The sequence below is a fragment of the Ammospiza caudacuta genome, chromosome 4, assembly GCF_027887145.1.
Source record: "Ammospiza caudacuta isolate bAmmCau1 chromosome 4, bAmmCau1.pri, whole genome shotgun sequence".
Classification (NCBI taxonomy): domain Eukaryota; kingdom Metazoa; phylum Chordata; class Aves; order Passeriformes; family Passerellidae; genus Ammospiza; species Ammospiza caudacuta.
Genome location: NC_080596.1, coordinates 74855137 through 74874975, shown reverse-complemented (window position 1 = coordinate 74874975; position 19839 = coordinate 74855137). Strand labels below are relative to the sequence as shown.

Genomic DNA, 19839 nt, shown 5'->3' with positions numbered 1-19839 from the left:
TCATTTAAAAAAAAAACCCCAAACCTACTAAATTTTTGCTTGAAAATCTGACTGAAATCTGCATTTTTATATAGAGAAATGTCATTTTAGGTCTATAAATATCCATCCTCTGTATTAAAATTGAGACAGACACAGGAACCTTGCTTTGGCCAGCTGTCTTTGAGATACAGAACAAAGCACCAGATATAAAAATATCCACATTGTATTTTTGTTTTCATGGGACTGTTTCCTTCTGGGTTTCCACACCTTGGTCCACCTCTTTCTAAGGTGTAAAAGAACCGAACTATAGATCAGCATTTCGGACTCTGAGGGCAGTGTAGCAGGAAATTACTGGATCAAAGTGAATCTCTGCAGATGCTTTATTCCCCACTCCCTTATTGTCTAAGCATTTCATTTGTGCAGATTTAAACATATGAAAACTATCCTTCCTATGGAGCCAGGCACTTAAATTTATTTAACTGAGTTTATTTAAGTGAGTTCAATAATGAGATTGAGATCAGTGGGAATGAAGGATTAAAAAGTGCAATATCTGAATAATGGACTAAGTTATTTTGCTACACCTCAAACCTTTATTCCTTTGTATTAACGACCTGCTCAGTAGCTCCTTGACCTAAAATACAGATTTAGCTATGATAACTCTTCACTTTCAGATTCTCATTTTAATAAATAAACAAGTAAGGGGAAAAAAAACTTAGTAAAATTATTTTGAAAGTGATCTACAGGCTTTCTGTGTTCTCTGACTTTTTAATTCAGGAACTGTCTCCTTGCTGAAGATGTGCAATATAAATTGAAATACCTTCATGGTAATTTTCTCATGGTTTATAAAAATGGGAAGTTTATCAAATGGGAAGTTTATCAAAATGGAAAGCCAAAAATTTTCTCTAGCCTTCTTATGGCCACAGGTGAAAAGCTACAGACATTTCTGACTGACTTTGGTACCTTGGGTGTCCAATTCTCACAGAGAAAATACAATGCCTGGCATATGAATAACAGGAAGAGTGACCACAGAATTTAAAACCACACCAGAAACTGTCCCCAGCTCAGGGAGGCCTCTCTGACCTTCATGTTTGTCTTCAAAATAAGACATTTGCTGTATATTTATCAGCTGGAAGCAAATTATTTAAAAATAACTAAGTTCTGTCATTAAGAAATATATAAATATATTCACTTCTCTTGCATTTCAGGTACAACTTGAATATTTTCTAGGTTGTCGGTACACAGGAAGATGTGTGACACCCACACATTTTGGTTGAGAACCAAGGTGAGAGTCATGAGAAAGGGCTGCAGATTTCTGAGCAAAGGTGTGGAGTTCCCTTTTTTCAATGGAGGAATGTCTCTAGAGAACATCTCCAAAATCCACATTATTTTTTTACGCCTACCCTTTATACTACACTCAAAATTCTTATAGATCTGTAAGATTTGCAAGATTTCAAGATGGAAAGTCTGTGGGATGAATTCTTGATTGGTGCAGTTAATGGAATTATCATTGTGGCAATTATGACATTGTTAAAAAGAATTTCACAATTTATTTTTTTTAAGATTTTTTTTTAAATATTGAACTTGATGTTTGACAGTTCACTTTGTAACACTGGATTTTCGAGTTCTAAGGGCCAGTGATTACTTTTTGCTTATTTATTTAGATTTAGTGCTTATTTTTGCTTATTTAGGTTCATAGAATCATGGAATGGTTTGGGTTGGAAGGCACCTTAAAGAACATATAGTTCAAAACTGTTGGTGCCTTACCTGATTTAGTCTCTCCCTGCATGACAGCAATTCCAGATTTTGTCATGATTCTCATGTTTCCATGTACTTTTCCACCCCTTGTTTCAGATGAGTGGATAAAAATTGCATGAAAAATTCAAGCACAGGCATCCAATATTTTCCTCTGTCAAACCTGTCCCCATCCTGTTGACTTTACTGCAAGAGCTGGGCACTGAACTGGCACATCCTGGCTGGGTCCTGGCCCATTTTTTCATGTGCATTACTTTATCATTTATCAACACTATTATTGTGTGACCATGAAGGTATTTAGAGAATAAATGGACAAAAGGCAAACAATCCATCCCAAAGTAGGACTCTAATGGCCATGGACTAATTTGCCCAAAATCACTCTGGATTTTTCCTTCACTGACTGATTTTCCTGGAGCATTTCACAGACACAGTGGCTTTTCTGAGTGAGTGGCTGGTCCCAGACTCCTTTCACTCTTTTCCTTATCCATGGAGCCCCCAGAACTGCAGAGTCCACCTGTTCACAGGTTCCATTAGACTCCGTGCTTTCCTCTAAACTTTTCCAAATTTGAGATGCCTTTTAGAGCAACAGCACCATTTTAAAGCAACCATTGAGTTAATCCATCAGAATTTCAGAGGAAACACTTCTGAAGAAGAGCTATTACTTTCCTTCATGGTACATTGCCTATTTTCCTTTTTCATACAGCCTGCCAGGACATTTTTACTTGTCTGTTATTTGCTATTTTTGTCTTTAGACTCTGTATCTGCCTTTTGTCTCTGTAGCCTCATTTGTAAAGATCCCAATTACTTTTAGAGGGTTAATTGTTACCACAAGCAATGTCAGCCTATGTCAGACTCCAGGGCTTTGTAGGGAAAGCTCTGCAAGGACTTCCCCACATCTCAAATATTTTGGTCATGCCTACACTCTCCAGCTCTGATTGGGGAGCTGCTTTTATTACACAGCACAACTAAAGAAAGCAAAAATAGTAATTTCCTAAAAGACCTCTGAGAGTACATTTCTTTACATAGACTGTGTAGGAGGGCAATAGAACAAAATTTGGTGCTTTGCTATTCTGAGGAATAATCAGCGTATCTGAGACAACATCCAAACATCTCTCAAAAACTCTGCAAGGGCTACACTTGTCACTGTTGCTGGAGCTCAGTGTTTATCACAGTGTTTCAAATCCACAAATGTTCCCTTAACTTGATTATCTAATTACAAGGAAAATTAATAGATGCTCATTGTTTTCTTTGATATATACACCCAGACTTTTTGATAATGATAATAACAGGCTCTGTAATTAAGTAACTGTTGGTGTCAAAAGGGAATAAAAGTAGATATTTGTGCAGTGGACTTTGTACAGGTCTGTAAAGCATGGCAAAATAGGTGATTCCAAGGTTGTGAAGTGCCAAACTTACAGGTGAATAAATTGAATTCTCTTTATGATTGTTCTGTGGTGTTGCATTTAAAAAAATAATTTCATGGCACATGACACATATGTCTCATATGTATTGAGGGTTAAATCTGTCTCAGATTTAAACTCTGGTTTTGTCTCACTGACCATGTTTGGCTTATTCTGGTTATTAAAAAATGAGAAAATTCACAAAAATTAAGAATAGAAATGAAGCACAAAGCAGAATTAGTAACTCTATACATCAACTATGATTCAGGAGATACCTGTGAGTCACAGACATCTTTTAAGAAAAATCCTTTCCTTAGGATTTTTTCTCCTGAGAAGCTGAGAGGCCTCAGGAACAAAATGTAACCAATGGTTATCTGCTGCTGTGGAATGCAACAGGTGCATCTGGGATTGGTCTCATGTGGTTGTTTCTAATTAATGGCCAATCACAGTCAGCTGGCTCGGACAGAGAGTCCAAGACACAAACCTTTCTTATCATTCTTGCTTATTCTAAGCCAGACTTCTGATGAAATCCTTTCTTCTATTCTTTTAGTGTAGTTTTAATGTAATACATATCATAAAATAATAAATCAAGCCTTCTGAAACATGGAGTCAGATCCTCATTTCTCCCCTCATCCTAAGACCCCTGTGACCACCATCATTCCTGTGCATTAAAGGAGACGAGCCAGATTGAGGATTCCAAGGCTAAATGAGTTTATTGAGTTAGTGGTTACAATGGTATGTCAGATACCTGTAATCCAAGCTACACCTACATATTTGCCTCTAAATTCTCACACTGTCAGTTTCCGTGTCTCTAAACATTCCACCACCAGGTCTTCTATTACTAATATAATAATAATAATAATAATCATCAGAATAATAATCATAATATAAAAGGCAATGTCAATCACCATATTGTGCTTCATACTCCACCATAAGGAATTCAATTGGCAAAAGTAAACCTCTGGTCATATTAATGGGATTAATTGAAATGTGAGCAGTCATAACACTACTAGAATATAAAGAACAAAATCTGGTTCAAAAGAAGCATTTTTAAGATGAATTAGTTTGAATCTGTTTTAAAAATTCACATACTATAATGAAGATGACTTAAAAGTTATATCATTTAATTATTGGGCCACACATTGAAGCATATTGGCTAGTACATTTTTGCACTGCAACAGAAGCAATACAAGCTTTATGGTCTACCATTACAATTCCTTTTTTTTTTTTTTTATTTTTCACTTAATATACCTGCCAACCTAATGTTTCTTGCATGCATAAAAATTTCAGGGTTTAGACTTGAATTTATCATTTATTCCACACGTATACCCCCGTGACGCAAATTCTTTGGCCAATTTAATGCTATAATTTAGTTTAAAAAGGAAGCTTGGAGTTAAGTCCACTTAACATCAGAAGGCAATGCCCTGAATTTTGGGCACTGCAGAGAGTTATTTACTGGAATAGAGTCTCAGGTCGCATGCAAATTGTCACTTTGTCCCCCCCACCCCATGCCAGACGCACACAAGTCGGCAGGTACGCATACAAAAAAGAATATAAAACCCTCCTGGTAAAGCTCAGTGGTTTAGAATGAATCCATAGCTTTAAATTCACTTAAGGCCTGTACAGGGGAAATATGTTTCTTCTGGGACCCTCTCCTCACTCTTGTCTGATATTCTTCTGGTTTTTCTCTCTTTACTAGAGGTTTCTTCTCGGGGGCCTTCATCTTCCAAGATACAACTGGAGAGTTCACTGCAGCAGTGCCATAGACCTTCTGGTATTTAGTAGAAGCCACATATGATGCTTTCACTGTAAGGACCACAGCGTTCATCAGGTTTTTAGCTGCCTGGATGAGAGAAGTGGCACTGTCCAGCTGCAAAAACAGAAAACAAAATGAAATATAGCAAGGTTACTCCAAAACAAAATACAGCAAGGTCATTCCACGGCTGGATCACTGGGGCATTTCCTCACTGGAGCCTGGATCCTCCCAGATCTCATTAAAGATGGAACAAATCCACTTCCTCAGGGTACCCGGGAGTATCCAGCACTGGCAACATCATGCACTGAACAGTAAAGGTAAGACTGTGGTACCTCACATTAAAATTTTAATAAGCTAAAGGAAAACCTTGTCTTGTCTGGGTTTTCTTTTTTTGTCTGTTTGTGAGTTTTTTGGTTGTTGATTCTTTTTCTACAGTTTAAGAAGTTTTCTGTTTTCTCACAAACCCCCCTTTACTTCTTACTTAAACCTTTAAAAATTTACTGTTACACGTCAGCTGCAAAACAGGTCAACGGGGATTTTTCCCAAGTGTTCCAGTTTGTTCTAATTATTCCTGTTAGCCCAGGATAACAACCCCAGTGATGTCTACAGCAACAGTGTGAGGCCAGCACTGAGCTTGTTAAAGAATCCCATCTGAAAAGATGAAAGGAGCTTCTGAAACCCCTACAGAAATGAAAAGATGAGACAGTTAGCTGCAGGTTTTGGCAGCTCCTGCAATGTGTGAGTTACTCCTGGTCTCAAGGAACGTTACTTTGTGGTTACCAGGCTTTTTGTGCCTTTGTGCTCCTCCCATGCACGAACGTGCCTGAGGTTCCTGGGTGTCCTCGGGATGTAAGGGCCCTCAAGGACTTGCTGAGCTTCAAAACACTGGCACTTCCAGCCAGCAAGCTTCCATCACACACTGAAGTGAAGCACACACCCCTGGCCAAAATGTTCAAAAGGATTTCAACATATAATGGGGACTTCCAAGGCAATGCCTCAATGATCCACAACGTGAATCAGGTACTTGCCAGATCCAAGTGGATATTCTGAAAGTAATAAATCCTAAAAATATGCTCCTAAGGACTGTAGCAAGCCAGGTTACTACTTATGATGTTAAATTATCCCTTTCCTAAAATACTCAAGAGTGGAATACATATTTTTTGTGATAAAGATATACCATGGAAGCTTACTCAAGCCTTTCCCAGACTGTAGGAATGATATGGGATATAGTATTACCTTTATTTACCTCTTTGATTCCACCCCACATGTTCAGTAAATTTTTAGCTATTTTTAATTAGTACAAATGGCCTGTGTCACTCCAAACCTTTCCTGCTCCCTATTTTGGGAGCACATGGCTGTGTAATATAAATGCTAAGCAAGGTAAGCAGGACAGTCACAGGGCAATAACAAAAGCCACACCATACTTCACCTCAAGCATTTTGCATCATTAACAGAAGAGTTCAGGAGAAATCTCCTTCTGAAGGGTCAGTGACTGATGTGAACAAAAATAGACATTACAAAAATCCTGTACTTGAAACCACATTAATCTATACTTACCTGGGGTGTTTTATTTCCTCTGCTCTGGCCTTAAACTCATTATAGTTCATCAAACACATAAACAGCTACATACAGTGAGGTGAAAACAAAGAAAAAGCATTTTTATGACATTCACGCACGTGGTGCCATTCCCTGAAATGCACAGTTAATTGCCTGCCCCAAGTAAATATTTTTCCCTGGGACTAATTTGTATTTCTGTTAGTAAAAGAAACGAAGTTAAAAGATGGAAAATTACATTACATGGCAGAAACATGACTGTTCAATAGGGAGTAATGAAATATAATCCAGTCTAGTGTTATTCTATAACCACACTGCTGCATGATTTATAAGGCAATCTGAATGTTTGTTGGCAAATACCAGATCACACTCTATTAAATTAGGATATTCTAATTTACTACAGAGATCTACAATCAAGCATTATTCATTGTTAAATGATTCTTTTTGAAACACTGGTGGATTGATATTGAATATAAAGTGATACCATGCAATAGTGTTTACTTCATAATCAGTGTGGATAAACGGACTGGATTGAGCCTCTATTGCACAGTCCTGAATGAATTCTGGTTGCTGAAGGTTTCCAACAGCTTCACATTTTACACTACAAGTAGCTTTTTTACATATATTAAGAAACAGAATAATTAAAGAAAGCATTTTAAAATGAGGGGGCACCAAAATTAGATGTTTAAACCCATACACAGTTCAAGCTACACCTTTGAACACAGCAATCAGCAATTTTATGGACTGTAGTCATGAGGGCATGCAGAATCTTCCATTCTTCACAATCAGATGCAGGCTGCAATGACACCTTTTTGGAAACCAGGTTTTGTATTTTGATGCCATTTTAACTCTCTTCAGTTTCAATATGCTGTTAGAGTAGATAAAAATTCCCTGTTTTCACCATTAATAATCACATTTTAAGATGCAGATACTCAGTCTTTAATCCTAACATCCACTTATCCTGCAAAACACTTCCAAATCCTGGAGCCAGAAAAGAGACATAAAACCCCACCAGAGGCTGTGAGTGTTCTCCAAAATCTGCTGGTGGTCATTCCATGCATCCAATTTGGCCACCTAAGCACTTCCCATGATTTTCTTACAGCCTCCAGCTCCTTGCTTGTGTTATGGCTCAGCAAAGAAGAATTAAACTGAATGAGCATCATCCCAATTAACATTTAGATCTTCCCACACCGCTGTGCTGCTCCAGCTTGAAGCTGTGCTTTGCCACACAAAGCTGGAATGAGGCAGCAGTGAATCAAGGCCTCAGTTAATTCCTTACAAAATCTGGGCACAGAAACCTGTGCACTTTTCCAAATGTTATGTTAATTTAAAAAAAAAATCACAAGAAGGAAAATTACCATCTCAAATAAAAGCACCACTAGGAAAATTACTTCACAGTACAGAAGGCAACCTTTACTCCCTGCAATACCCAAAGAATTATAGATATAATGATGGATTTTGGCCCTAACAGCCAACAGAGTCTTTGACTTGCTGCAAGAAGTAATGGTGTTCTGCTACTTAGACCTCTTTAAAAATATGTTTGCCTGATTTTAGGAAAAAAAATTCTCTCTACCATAAATGATAAACTTAGGTGACTGTCCCACAAAACTCAGTAAATGCTGAGGAAAATTCAAATTTCATAAAGAACGTAAGAATAACTGCACTGCACCTGGTAACTTAGAATTATTAAGGTTGGAAAAGATCTGCCAAGAATATAATTCCAGGGTTTTCTTCCCCCTAGAAAAGATCCTTCAGGTTTTGAGGAGTTTTTGAGCTGCTTATCAGCTGTTCTGCAATTTTCCTGTGCTATTTGAAGAATTTTCCAGAATCTTGAGATAATCAAGATTTCTCACTTCTTTTACGCATAATCTAAGTAAAATAACCAGCAATTGCACTAACAAAATAGCTGAAGAAATTGGAGGGAATAAAGCTGGAAATTTTTGTCCTTAACTGTAAAGCAATGAAAAGAGATGTTCTCCCTGCATTGTTACACTCTTGTAATGGGGAAGAATTATAATTTATGTTTTAGAAAGGAGAAAATCTAACTTCCAGAGATGTCTTCATACTTATAATAATAAATATCCATAAAAATTAAGGGAAATTGAGAAAAAACCCCAAACCAATCTGTATTTCCAATGAGTAAGTACAGATTACTTATTGGAATCTGTACTTCCAATAAGTAAGTAAGACTTACTCCAAAGAGTAAGTCTTTAAAACTACAGAATGGGTAAGTGCTGGTTGTTTAAGAATATTTTATGTTATTACTGCTGACTTTAATAAACCTTGAAAAGAGGGTGAAGACATCAAAAGAATTGTAGATAGTTTCCAGTCTCCAAAAATTTGAGCAAGGAAAATAAAATGACCTGTGAAATTACAGGCCAGCTCAGCTGACAGCACTCCCAAATGAAACGATGCAATGTCTGTGGCAGACTCCAAAAACAGAGGAAAGAAATGCAGTTAGTGGTAAACAAAAGGTTGTGTGGGCTAAAATATTTTCAAAGTGACCTACATCATATTTTGGTATGATTAAACTTTGAGTTGCTTAAAATAGTGCTGTGGGTATAATTGGATCTTTGAAAGGTCTTTTGCTTAGTAATACATGACAGTTTGATTAAAAACTCAGTTGACACAAAACTAACAAGACACGTACACAGAAGGATTCCAGATTCTCCAGCAGCTGTTTCCAGAAGTAGATATTCACACATACACACACAAAAATTAAAATATCAGTGATCAGCAGTGAATTTCACAGTGGGGTCTTGGAGAAACCATTTGGATGCTTCACAATATTAATATTACTACTAAAATCTTGGAAAGGAAGTCAATCATTTGATGAAATTTGCAGATAACAACTGGGAAAGTGTCAAGTCATTAGATTGATATCTAATTAGCTGCTAAAAGCCACAAATGTAGATTTAATTCTGGCCAGATCTACAGCAGATGATACCTAATTACACAATAAAGGACTTTATTCTCTGCAGGATCCCAGGCAATCACTCCTTGAGTACACAAAAAGGAGGAGAATGATTAAATAGGTTCAATTATCACATTCAGTTTATTGTCTGTCCACAGTCCTGGGATACTGAGTCCTCTTCTCAATGCAAGAGTAATACTGAGGAACTGGGTAAAAACTTGAAAAAACTCAGCAACAAAAAACATCTTTAATGGGAAAGACTCAGCCAGCTCTGTTTTTTCCCACTTTCAAGTGAATGACTAAAAAAATGAGTTTTCACTGACTGAAATCAGCAAGTACATGGTAACAAAGCTGATTATATCTCAAGTTCCAAAAGTGAGACAAAAATAAAACAAAACTTAAAGGCTGAGAAGCGAAGCAGGTCATTTTAGTTATTAATTACCTGAAATTATTTATTTAGCAGTTATATTAATTAATCAAAAGAACTCATGAAAGAATGATTCTATTTCTTGAAATTGTGAAATCAATATTGGATGGTTTTGCTTAATATGTATTAACTAGTGGACATTTTTAGTGCACATCAATTCAGGGAGCCTGGGCATCAGTTATGCAGGAAGGCTGATAACAGCCCCTACTGACCTTGAAAGGTAGGAAAATAAAAAATTAGCATGAGGAGCTGCTGATAAATAAAGTTTGTCTGATTCACTTCGTACAGATTGGGAGGAGAAAATATAATTTATTTTACTCATTGAAATAAAACCTGTAGCTCCTCAAATACTCTTGGATAAGACTTGATTTGTACACCTTTAGCAAGTGACTGATGCACTGCCAAGCCCTTAAGGATTCTGTGAATTCTGGGCGAATTCCTTCTTTCTTCTTTCCAAATGAAATTCACACTTTTCTGGACAAGGTACAGTTGCTCTTATCCCACCCCAAAGGTCAACCAACAGTCTTCAGAGAAAATAAGGCTACAATTATGCAATTATGAACCTGGATGGTAAATCAGGAGTATGGATTTCTCAGCTTGCATTCTTGTGCAACAGAACATTTTCCTCTCGGCTGCGCTTAACAGCAAATCCATACCTGCGAGAGGTATGCCAGAAAAAGATCTTATTTATAAAATTACATCTTACATTTCTGTGGCACATTTCATGCATAAAACACGACCTGTTAGAGAGAGCCAATGCAAGAATGGCCTGTTTGCTGTTGAGATGCTCCCTTCCCTTTGGAAGGAGACATCTGCTCTTCATCAGCACCATGAGGGGCTGTTTCAGTCGGGCGCTTCAGTCTCACAGGGCTCTTGCTAGCTGCAGTCCATTTGGAGAAAACTATCCTAAATACTTGAAAATCTCCCTCTCTCTCAAAAGAAGTCTTTGTCTGGAAAGCAATGTGCTCTTAATAATGTTAAAAATGGATCTGTAGCCACACAGAGAAAATTGTATTGTACTTGTCCTTTCCTAGCTATTTGTTTTCACATTTGACTGCAATTAACTTACTCCTTTATACATGATGAATATTTAATTAATTCTGGGGATAGTTGTGTTTTATAGGTGCCCAATCCACTGAATAACCACCCTCATCTGCATTTTTTCAATTACAGGTAAAAAACCCAGGGGATTCCCAAGCCCATTTGGTTGTATTAAACAAAGGCTGCCACATCCAAGGACAGCAGAAAGCACAAAAATACAGCAATAACTGTGGATATCTTCTGTCTTCTATGGACTATACTCACTTTAAAACACATTATCAACTGCTGTACGCTAATTTGCAAAAGCAAAAGCAAATAAAAATACTTCCAGAACTGGCATTCCCAGTAAAAGGTAAACAGCCATAATAGAAATGCATTTCTACATTTGTTTTACTTATTCCAAGTAAATATTTTAGTATTTCAGAAGCAAAAGGATAAATGGCAAAATGATATCCTAATTCACTTGCTTTGAGAAGAACACTTAATGGGAAAGCTCATATTTTAACAACTGAAATGGTGAAATGACAAAAAGACAATAGGAAACACCTGAAAGTTAACTAATTATCTAATTAGCTAATTATTTTTCTGGAAAATAATTATTGCTAGTGTCTCTCTAGCCTGCAGGTCCCAAACGTGGAAAACACATTATTGAAATTTTGATAGACACTATTTTTTTTTAACAAATGCATTTACAGTGAACAAATTATTTCTCCAATACTATTGTTATGAAAAAGAAATTACAATAATTCATCTAGTTACCAAATATAACATAGGTTATTTCCTCAGCATTTAACATTTAATTAATATCTTACTGCATTCATTTCAGAATTTAATGGGGAAAATTATTTTGACCCATAACAAAATCTCTCAGAAACATTTAATTTTCTTTTTCTACTCATTATTTACCATTTCACAGGAGAAAAAAGCTGCCAAACCAGTACCACAATTCTTACCACTCACCAGAACCTCTGTAAGGACAAGCAATCCTATACAGCATTGAATTTTTAAAATTCAATTGCTTTAGCAGTCTTTTTCCTGCTACAGCACTGTCTCAGAGCTTTCAGAGTCTGCTACTGAATTAAAGTATTTCACAGCAATCTGCGTGCCAAAATATCTGGAAAAACTCTAGAGGACAAGGAAGAAATCCTCAGTGAATAAAGCTAAAGGAGTTTTGTAGATGGGGACAGAAAATTTGGTTGTTTATACCACACGTTCTCTTTGCTAAGGATGAATGTGGAGGATGAAACACTTTCTACATCAACTCACAACTGAGAAACAAGGGAATGAGTCTCCTGCCAGGATGATTTATAACATTTTTCTTCCAAATCTTCCTCATTCTGCAGAGAAGGAATGTCTGGAGGAAGATGGCAAGGGTGGAATGTCCTGGACAAAGAGCAGGAGTGTCCAATGACCATCACAATTCCAATGCTCCCCGAAGCAAACTTGGCACAACCACATTTACAACCTCAAAATTCTGCCCCATGGAATTTTCTCTGAGTCTTTGGATGATTAACAGGAAATAGAATTTTGTATGACTGATTTAAACCTAATGTTCAACAAGATAAAAAGTCTGCACCAAGATGAAGTCCAAACTCTATCTGATGGGAGAGGCAAACTCCAGCTATAACTGAATTTTTTATATTGCCTTGAGGATTCCTGAAGAAAATTAAGAGTAGGAAGTCTGTTAAAACTCAGTATCAAGCCCAATAACAAAGCAATTTACACCAATTTACACAGGGATTCTCATGCTTGAAGTCTACCCAAGACACAACATGGTGTGAACCTGAGGTCACAGAAAAGCAAGGGCAGGTCTCTGTCAAAAACATCAGTACACATTTCCATTACATATCCAATTGCAGCTAAATCTGAACAAAAAGAGGAAATAAATGATCTCTGACTAATCTGTGCTAGATCTCCCTGCTCCCAACTGGAGGTCTGACTTGTAATTTGAAGATAGAAATATATTTTAAAAGCCCAAAATAATCTAATGCTCTTTCAATCTGAGTTTAAGGAGCAAATCTTTTTGTTCTTTATCTACAGAACAGGTACAATAAAAAGAAAAAAACCCTTTCTTTCTAACACTCTTACCTGAAATGAGTCCAAATCAAGTCTGGTTGCCTGGAAATTGTACTCAGTGATAAAATGCAGGAGACTTTGGATACAAAAGAAATCAATAAAGCACAGAAACACTCTATGCTTTACATGAGTAAATGTGTTATCTCCTGCTATTCCTCCTGATTCTGTCTCAAAGAAAACAAAATGAAACGCAGCACAAAGCAGGACTTAAGACTACAATGCTGAGAAATGTGCCATTTCCCCAAATTCTTTTTTAATTTGTACCAGTGTCAGACTGATATCTGTGTGTGATTTATCTCCACATCTTCAGCTGTGAGGATCTGCCAGTTTTTGAGGCAAATCTGCTCCTCCAGCTCCTTTTCTATCTCTAAAATCATGATTGCCAGGTCAGCACAGGGACACTTTGAAGATAAGTGCACAGCTGTTTTTTCTCAGGAAAAAGCTTGGAAGCAATGCATCAAAGACATCAGAATAAATAAAATAAAATAAAATCTAGTTGTAGAATGGAAGATGATACCAGGACAACTACTGCTTCCTTACTAAAGTTTGCCTGTTGTTTTTCATTTGTATTTTACGTCTTGTAGAAGCAGACAAAGGTTTCAGCCATTCAAGATATTGACCATTTTTGAGGTGCTAAAAGGATTTTACTCCCTTGGAGCTGAAGGTCCTTCCAGTGTTGATCAACTCAATCAGTGAAAACATTCCTTTCTCTCTTTGGTTCCCTGGGCACTCTCTAGGACTTTACAACAGTGTGCAAAGAAATTTAAAAAAATAAAAGAAAAAAAAATCAAAGCTCCACCAAAGTCTTCAAGGGGAATCTCTATTTCAGTCAGACAGAGATGGCTTAATCATATATAACAAAACATTTAAATGGAAATTCTACAATTTTATACCAAATAAATTATTGTTAATTGTTCTATTTATTTGGCCAAGTCAATCAATGGTTAAACAACATTCAGTAAGTAATGTGAGTTCCCCACTAGAAGGATTTTTTTCCCCTGGTCAATTACTGAACAAACAATTTGTAAATGAATCTGTTCATTACATTTTTAACTTTAGCTAACACTAAATGTCATTAAAAACCATTAAAACAGGTAGTAATTACCTGTTCTTAGTGCAAGCAAATGAAACCAGAACAGAACAAAAACATTTGTAAAGGCCATTGCAATTCACAGGGAAAGAACAAGTAAAGATGACAGCAAATTGAGAATAAATTGGAATGAATAAAATCTTGCTCTGAATTCTAAGAGCTCATTTTTATTACTCATGTTTCATTATGCAAATGTACTTTAAGGATGAAAAGAACCTTTTGAGGTCATCTAGTGCAATGTCCTGTTGAAAATTTGAATTACATGAGGTTGTTCTGGACTTTGCTGAAATTCAGGTATGTCCAAGGATGGATAATTTCACATCTCTGGGCTACAGAACTCCACCCTGCACTTGAATTTCACTAACCTCCGGTTAAAACATTTTTACCTTATCTCTAATTAGTATTTCCCATGTGAAAACTTTTTTTTACTGTTTTTCCTGTCCCGATGTCCATGCAACTCTGCCAGGTCTGGATCTGGTTCTTCCAAACCCTCCTCAGAGGCAATGGCAGGCAGCAATATTTCCTCTGAGCCTTCTTTGTACACATACAAATGTATCTATGATCTGTGCAGATGATGTTGGCAATCTCATTTTCACTGCTAAAAGAGCAGGTGTCCTATCCAAATGGGGGGAAAAAAGAGTAATTGTAGAAAAGGAGAGAAAAAATCTTTTTTTGACAAATTTTTAATAGCTCACTGAAATTGCTGAAGTCCAGTATGACTCTCTTCAGAAAATACTTGTGTTAGGGATTACAAATTTTCCTGGAGTTTCTTTTCCTTTGCAGTTCTGTATTTCAGGCAGCATTTTCCCTGAGTAACAAATGCAGAGGTACTGATATCCTCAATGGCTCAAATAATCCAAATGATTCCTGTGCTTTGCACCTCAGGACAACCATCCCTCCACAAAACAAATTAATTCAACCACATCTCCAGATAATCCAGAATTTACGTAAAGGAGATGAAGGTATAGACTTCAGAAGTATGGTGAAATGAAAAGGCATTTGCAGAGGCTTTTTTCATATAAATTTCTTATTTAAACAGTGTACATTAATCATGATTAGCCACACACTTGACTGATGCACTTAGTTGGCATTAGAAAAATTCAAACTGAGTGTCTTTAAATATTAGTAATGGCTGGTGTCACTTGAAGCCCCAGAATTTTTTCAGATGCCTCTCACTGAGCAATTTCCCTTGGAAAGAAAGCAGGAAAAACAGGGCTGTTCCTAAAATCCATTGATTTGGTGTGTTTGGTGACAAAGTGTTCAGAGTTCTCATTTCCACAAATTGAGTCTTGCACCTAATCTACCTAATTCCAGGTTCTGGACCAAAAGGTTTCAGATTCCTTTGGTGAAGAAGACCATGGAACACTCGAGATCTTTCATGGGTTCTTTCTTTACAGAGATGGGCCAGAGCACCTCGCCTTTAAAACTCAGTTTAGAGAACTTAAATTGCATTAGAATCCTAAAAATAATACAGTGAATCTAGGCAGGTGCTCAACATCTGCAAAGAAAAAATAGCTGTCCTTTGATTTGGCCTAGTGGTCCAGGAATTCAAACAATTTAATGAATGTTTTTGTGACTGTTTTTCTTAATTCTCTTTTGGTCCCCAAAAGTGTCAAATGGGCAAAAACCACAAACTGCAAGACATACAAATATTTCCAACATCCAGAACTCAAAGAGATCAGGGGACCAAGACAGAAAATTTACATAGAAAAATGCTCCTTAATAAGTAATTTGAACATTTCTGTTCAGGAAAAAATTAGGCATCAGCTCAGTTCACAGAAAGTTGAATTTACTTCCATATCAATATAAACCCTCAAAAGAAGCCCAAGGCTAAACTTTCTTACTCTGTACACACAGTTTATTCACCTGCTTATTTTTTAAGGTATTACCAATCCAGGCAGTTGTCAGTGTCTACGTGGAATAAGAATCTCTGCCCTCTGGAAATGGCTCTTGAGTTCCACACTAAGGAAGGCTGGAGAGAAAATCTCAGATGCAGATGTTTACACTTGGCTAGATGAGTCACTATCCACACAGCAATAGAGATGAGAGCAAAAACCTCTTCATAATTCAATTAAAATCTTTCTGAATAATAAAATAATCAGTTTCCATTACACCAGAGACCTCCTCTCATCTTTATGCACAGCTTGAGTGGGGCAGCCTCCCACTGTCACTGCAGAATTTCTTTCTAATTCCATCTTTTTCAAAACATACTTAACTTGGGTGAAGTCTTTCTCCTGTTGTTTTCTTGGGGGAGGATGGCAGTATTTGTGGTTCACTTGTTTTTTGGGGGTTGTTTTGTTGGTTTTGGTGTTATTTTAATTTGGCCATCCAAAGTGGAAATTGGAATATCAAATGCAAGGCAGAGAAACACTGGTCTTGAACGTTAACTAAGTATTTTAGTAGTATACTATTTTAAAAATAGTAAACTAACTAAAAGTTTTAAGTTTTGGTTTTTTTTACATTTTAAATAGAAAAAAAGTTATAAAGAAAGAAGAAGTATTCTAAAAAATATTTTAATTCTCACTACTTTTTTTCTTTTATTTGCTCTTAATAAAATTTTCTTTATATGATTTTAAAATTTTAAACCTACTTTAGCTATCTCTCAAATAGAAATAAGTACATAAGTAATTAACCAACACTAAAGCCCACCACACTCATCAAGACATTAATTAAGAGATCTCCAAATTCAAAAAACCTTAAATTAACAAACCAAAACCATTACATCATGAAGGAGTATGTATTGTTTGAAACCTATCATGATTCTATAGATCCTTTCTGCCTTGAGCGTGGCTCAGCATTATTTGTAGAATTTCTGGTTTTGGTTTTACCAGGGTACACAATGTGTTTGCTTTGAGACATTTAGATGGGACTGATAAAAATCCAAGGGATTATTGATTAAAGAGAATCATTATTTATTGTCTTTGAGTGCAATTATTCCAGGGTGTTGAGGCAGTCCTGGTTTCCTCCATCACCACACCCAATTCAAGTGTAAATGTGTGTAAATTTGTGTTGTAAATTCAAACCAGATGAGGTTGAGGTTTAAAAGGACTCAACACGAAGAGTCCTCCAGAATGCTGCGCGCTGTCATTGTGACTTCTGCTGAAACAAGATTAAATCCACACAATTTGTGTTGAGGCAATGGTGCTAAACCAGCCCAAAGCTGCAGGAAGAGAGGGCAGGGGGAGCAGCATCTCTGTGCCAGCTGACAGGGTTTGGGAACAGATGGAGCATTTCACAGCTCTCCCTCACTTCTCACAGAGAAAAAGAAGGTAAGAACCGACCCACAAAGTTTTAATTCAGCTTGTAAGATAAACCAAGCCTGGCAAACAGAGAAAAATTGGGAATTTCAAATAGCTGCTTTAATCATACTGAAAAAAATGCTTGACCCCTGTAGATGATCTCACATCATTAAACTATTGCTCACCTTTTGCCATTCTGACTGAGGAATATATCTTTCATCTAAATGCTGATCTCCTTAAATATATAGGTGTAAATAGCCTAGTTATTATATTGGGTTTGTTTTGAGATGATTTTACACAACGTGCTTGCAAGTATAAATTTTTTAAGAATGATGCATCAAAAATTAACTTTCAGTTTGCTAATAATTTATGAAGATTGAACTCACTCGAATTAGCATGAATTGGAAGAAATTTCTCAGATATTTGATTTAAAAGTTTTCATATTAAACACTAAATAAAATCAGCTGAAATCTAGGCCTTATAACATTTTAATTTAATGTAATGTACATGCAAATAATATTAAACAAACTTCATAATTTAGTGAGCACACATTTAAGCCAAGGCTGTAAATGTAGGAATCTGTGCACTTTGGACATTTTAATTTTTTTTTTTTTAAATCATAGCTGCCGGTAAAATAATTTAACAGGGGAATTAGCTCAGTAAATGTAACATGAGTTTATTATTTATTCTCCCAAAGTTAAGCTATTCAGCCAAACTCACAGCCTGGGGTTACCTGGACCAAAATTTGTTACTAGAATTGGCACAGACAGATTTCAGGTTAATTATTGCAACAGTTCATGTAATTTGGAATATCTTCCCCTCTACAAACTCCCCACTATACAGAAGTCAGCCAACTGCTAATTTGCTCATCTTACAAGACAACTTTAGAATGCAAATTTCTCTGGATTCAAAGTAATCCAGTGACATCTCTATTCCACTGATATCCCCTCAGAGCTGATCACTGTCTCTAATTCACCACCCTTACTGAATGACACCAATTCTGACTCTCTTTTCCCAATAATTACACCGGTCTTAAAAAGAGCTTCTCCATGCCACCAAAATGCTTTTGTATCATTCAAGTGAGATTAGGGCACTGTACAGCTGCTCTTTGTGTTTTATCAATTCTGTGCAAAAACTGAAGCCTCCTGCATTATGCAAGAATAATTATGTGAGAAGGCAATTTGATTAACTCATCAGCAAAGGATGTGCTTAGGATCTAAATTAAATTTTACCTCCAAGCATTTGCCTCTGAAAAGAACAAACTTCAAATCATCTTTAAGAGCAGCAATTCCCATGAAGTTTTCCCAGTGAAACATTAGAGATTGACCAACCTGTTCTTTCCTTTTACTTTCCTGAAAAGATTAAAGTTTGCTGGGGAAGCTAAATTTGCCAGGCAAGTTCATGGCTTTGCAAAGGAAGATTTGAAGATTTCAGTGTCTGGTTTGCTAAAGGAATAAGCAGTAGTAATAAAACACCTTGTGCACATTATTCAAAGCTAGAAAAGCCTGTCAGGGAGACATTTTTATATTCCTTGTCATTATTTTTTCTCTTTGACAGGGAGGGAAACAACCATTTGTGAAAGTTTTGGTAGGTAGCTTTATAAACAAGACTCTTACCCTCCCTGAACTCCATTTAGCCGTCCTGTCCTTGGATACAAAGAGCACCCCTGAGTCATCAGGGAGGAATATCTGTGCATCACTATGGACCAATTCCCAGCAATGCCACTGACCAGAAGATGAAATGGTCTGCACCCCCACCCAATGGCTCACAGCCACCCAGTCACCTGAAAATAAAAGTATTTCACCAATCAGCCTATGAACCCCCTCTGCTGAAAATGCTGGGGCTGCACTCTCCTCCTGTGATTTATCCAGGACATGGTGCTGCCTTTTAGTGCCTCTCACTGGGGTATGACCAGACCCCACACAAAGCTGGTAAAGAGCTTTAAATGAACAAGAACAGCAAGATCTGCAGTGTCCCTAGGGCCCAGAATCTTCATATGATCCTTCTTCTGCCCTTTAGTATGAGAGCTCTGACATCTTGACAGCTTTAATAGAAACCCAGGAGGCAGAACAAGAAAGGAAGATTTTCGTAGTCCATCTTGTCTTTTTTAATATGCTGAGGGATATTAAAACAGTGAAGCAGTAATACTTGGGGCTGAGGGAAATGGGTAACAAGACAATGCTTTAAAGTAAAATTGTAACATTTAGGTAGTGAGACAAGAAACACACCAAGAAATTCAGTCAGCAGCATCCCTGCCCATCTCAAGTTCTTATCAAAGAAAAAAAAAATCAAATGCTTTGATTTATAATTTCAAAGGCTAAGCCTGAGTTACATCTCTTCTGGGTTTTCTGCTTAATGTTATGTCTTCCACAATTTACCTTTGAATTTTATTTCATCTATGAAAAAAGTTTTATAATTGGCTTATTGTCAATACACAGCTTCATATATATTCCAGATAAAGTGAATAAAAACAGTAATAGAGAATATTAAAAAAAAAAAAGAAATCCTGTCCCATATAAACAGCCATTATCCACAGTTAATAATGATAAATATATAAATAACACCATCTATCTTTAATCATAAAGAACTTCAGGAAAATTATGGCCCAGCA

General features: G+C 36.6%; 1 protein-coding gene across 1 annotated transcript in view; it reads right to left on the bottom strand.

Annotated features, from left to right (window-relative positions):
* Nucleotides 1–3852: 3852 nt before the first annotated feature.
* Nucleotides 3853–19839, bottom strand: part of CTNNA2 (catenin alpha 2) — a 483346-nt gene continuing 467359 nt past the window's right edge. The window contains exon 18 of the mRNA XM_058803073.1: nt 3853–5001. Coding sequence (XP_058659056.1) covers nt 4714–5001 — 288 coding nt within the window. The 3' untranslated portion in view covers nt 3853–4713. The remainder of the gene's footprint in view (nt 5002–19839) is intronic.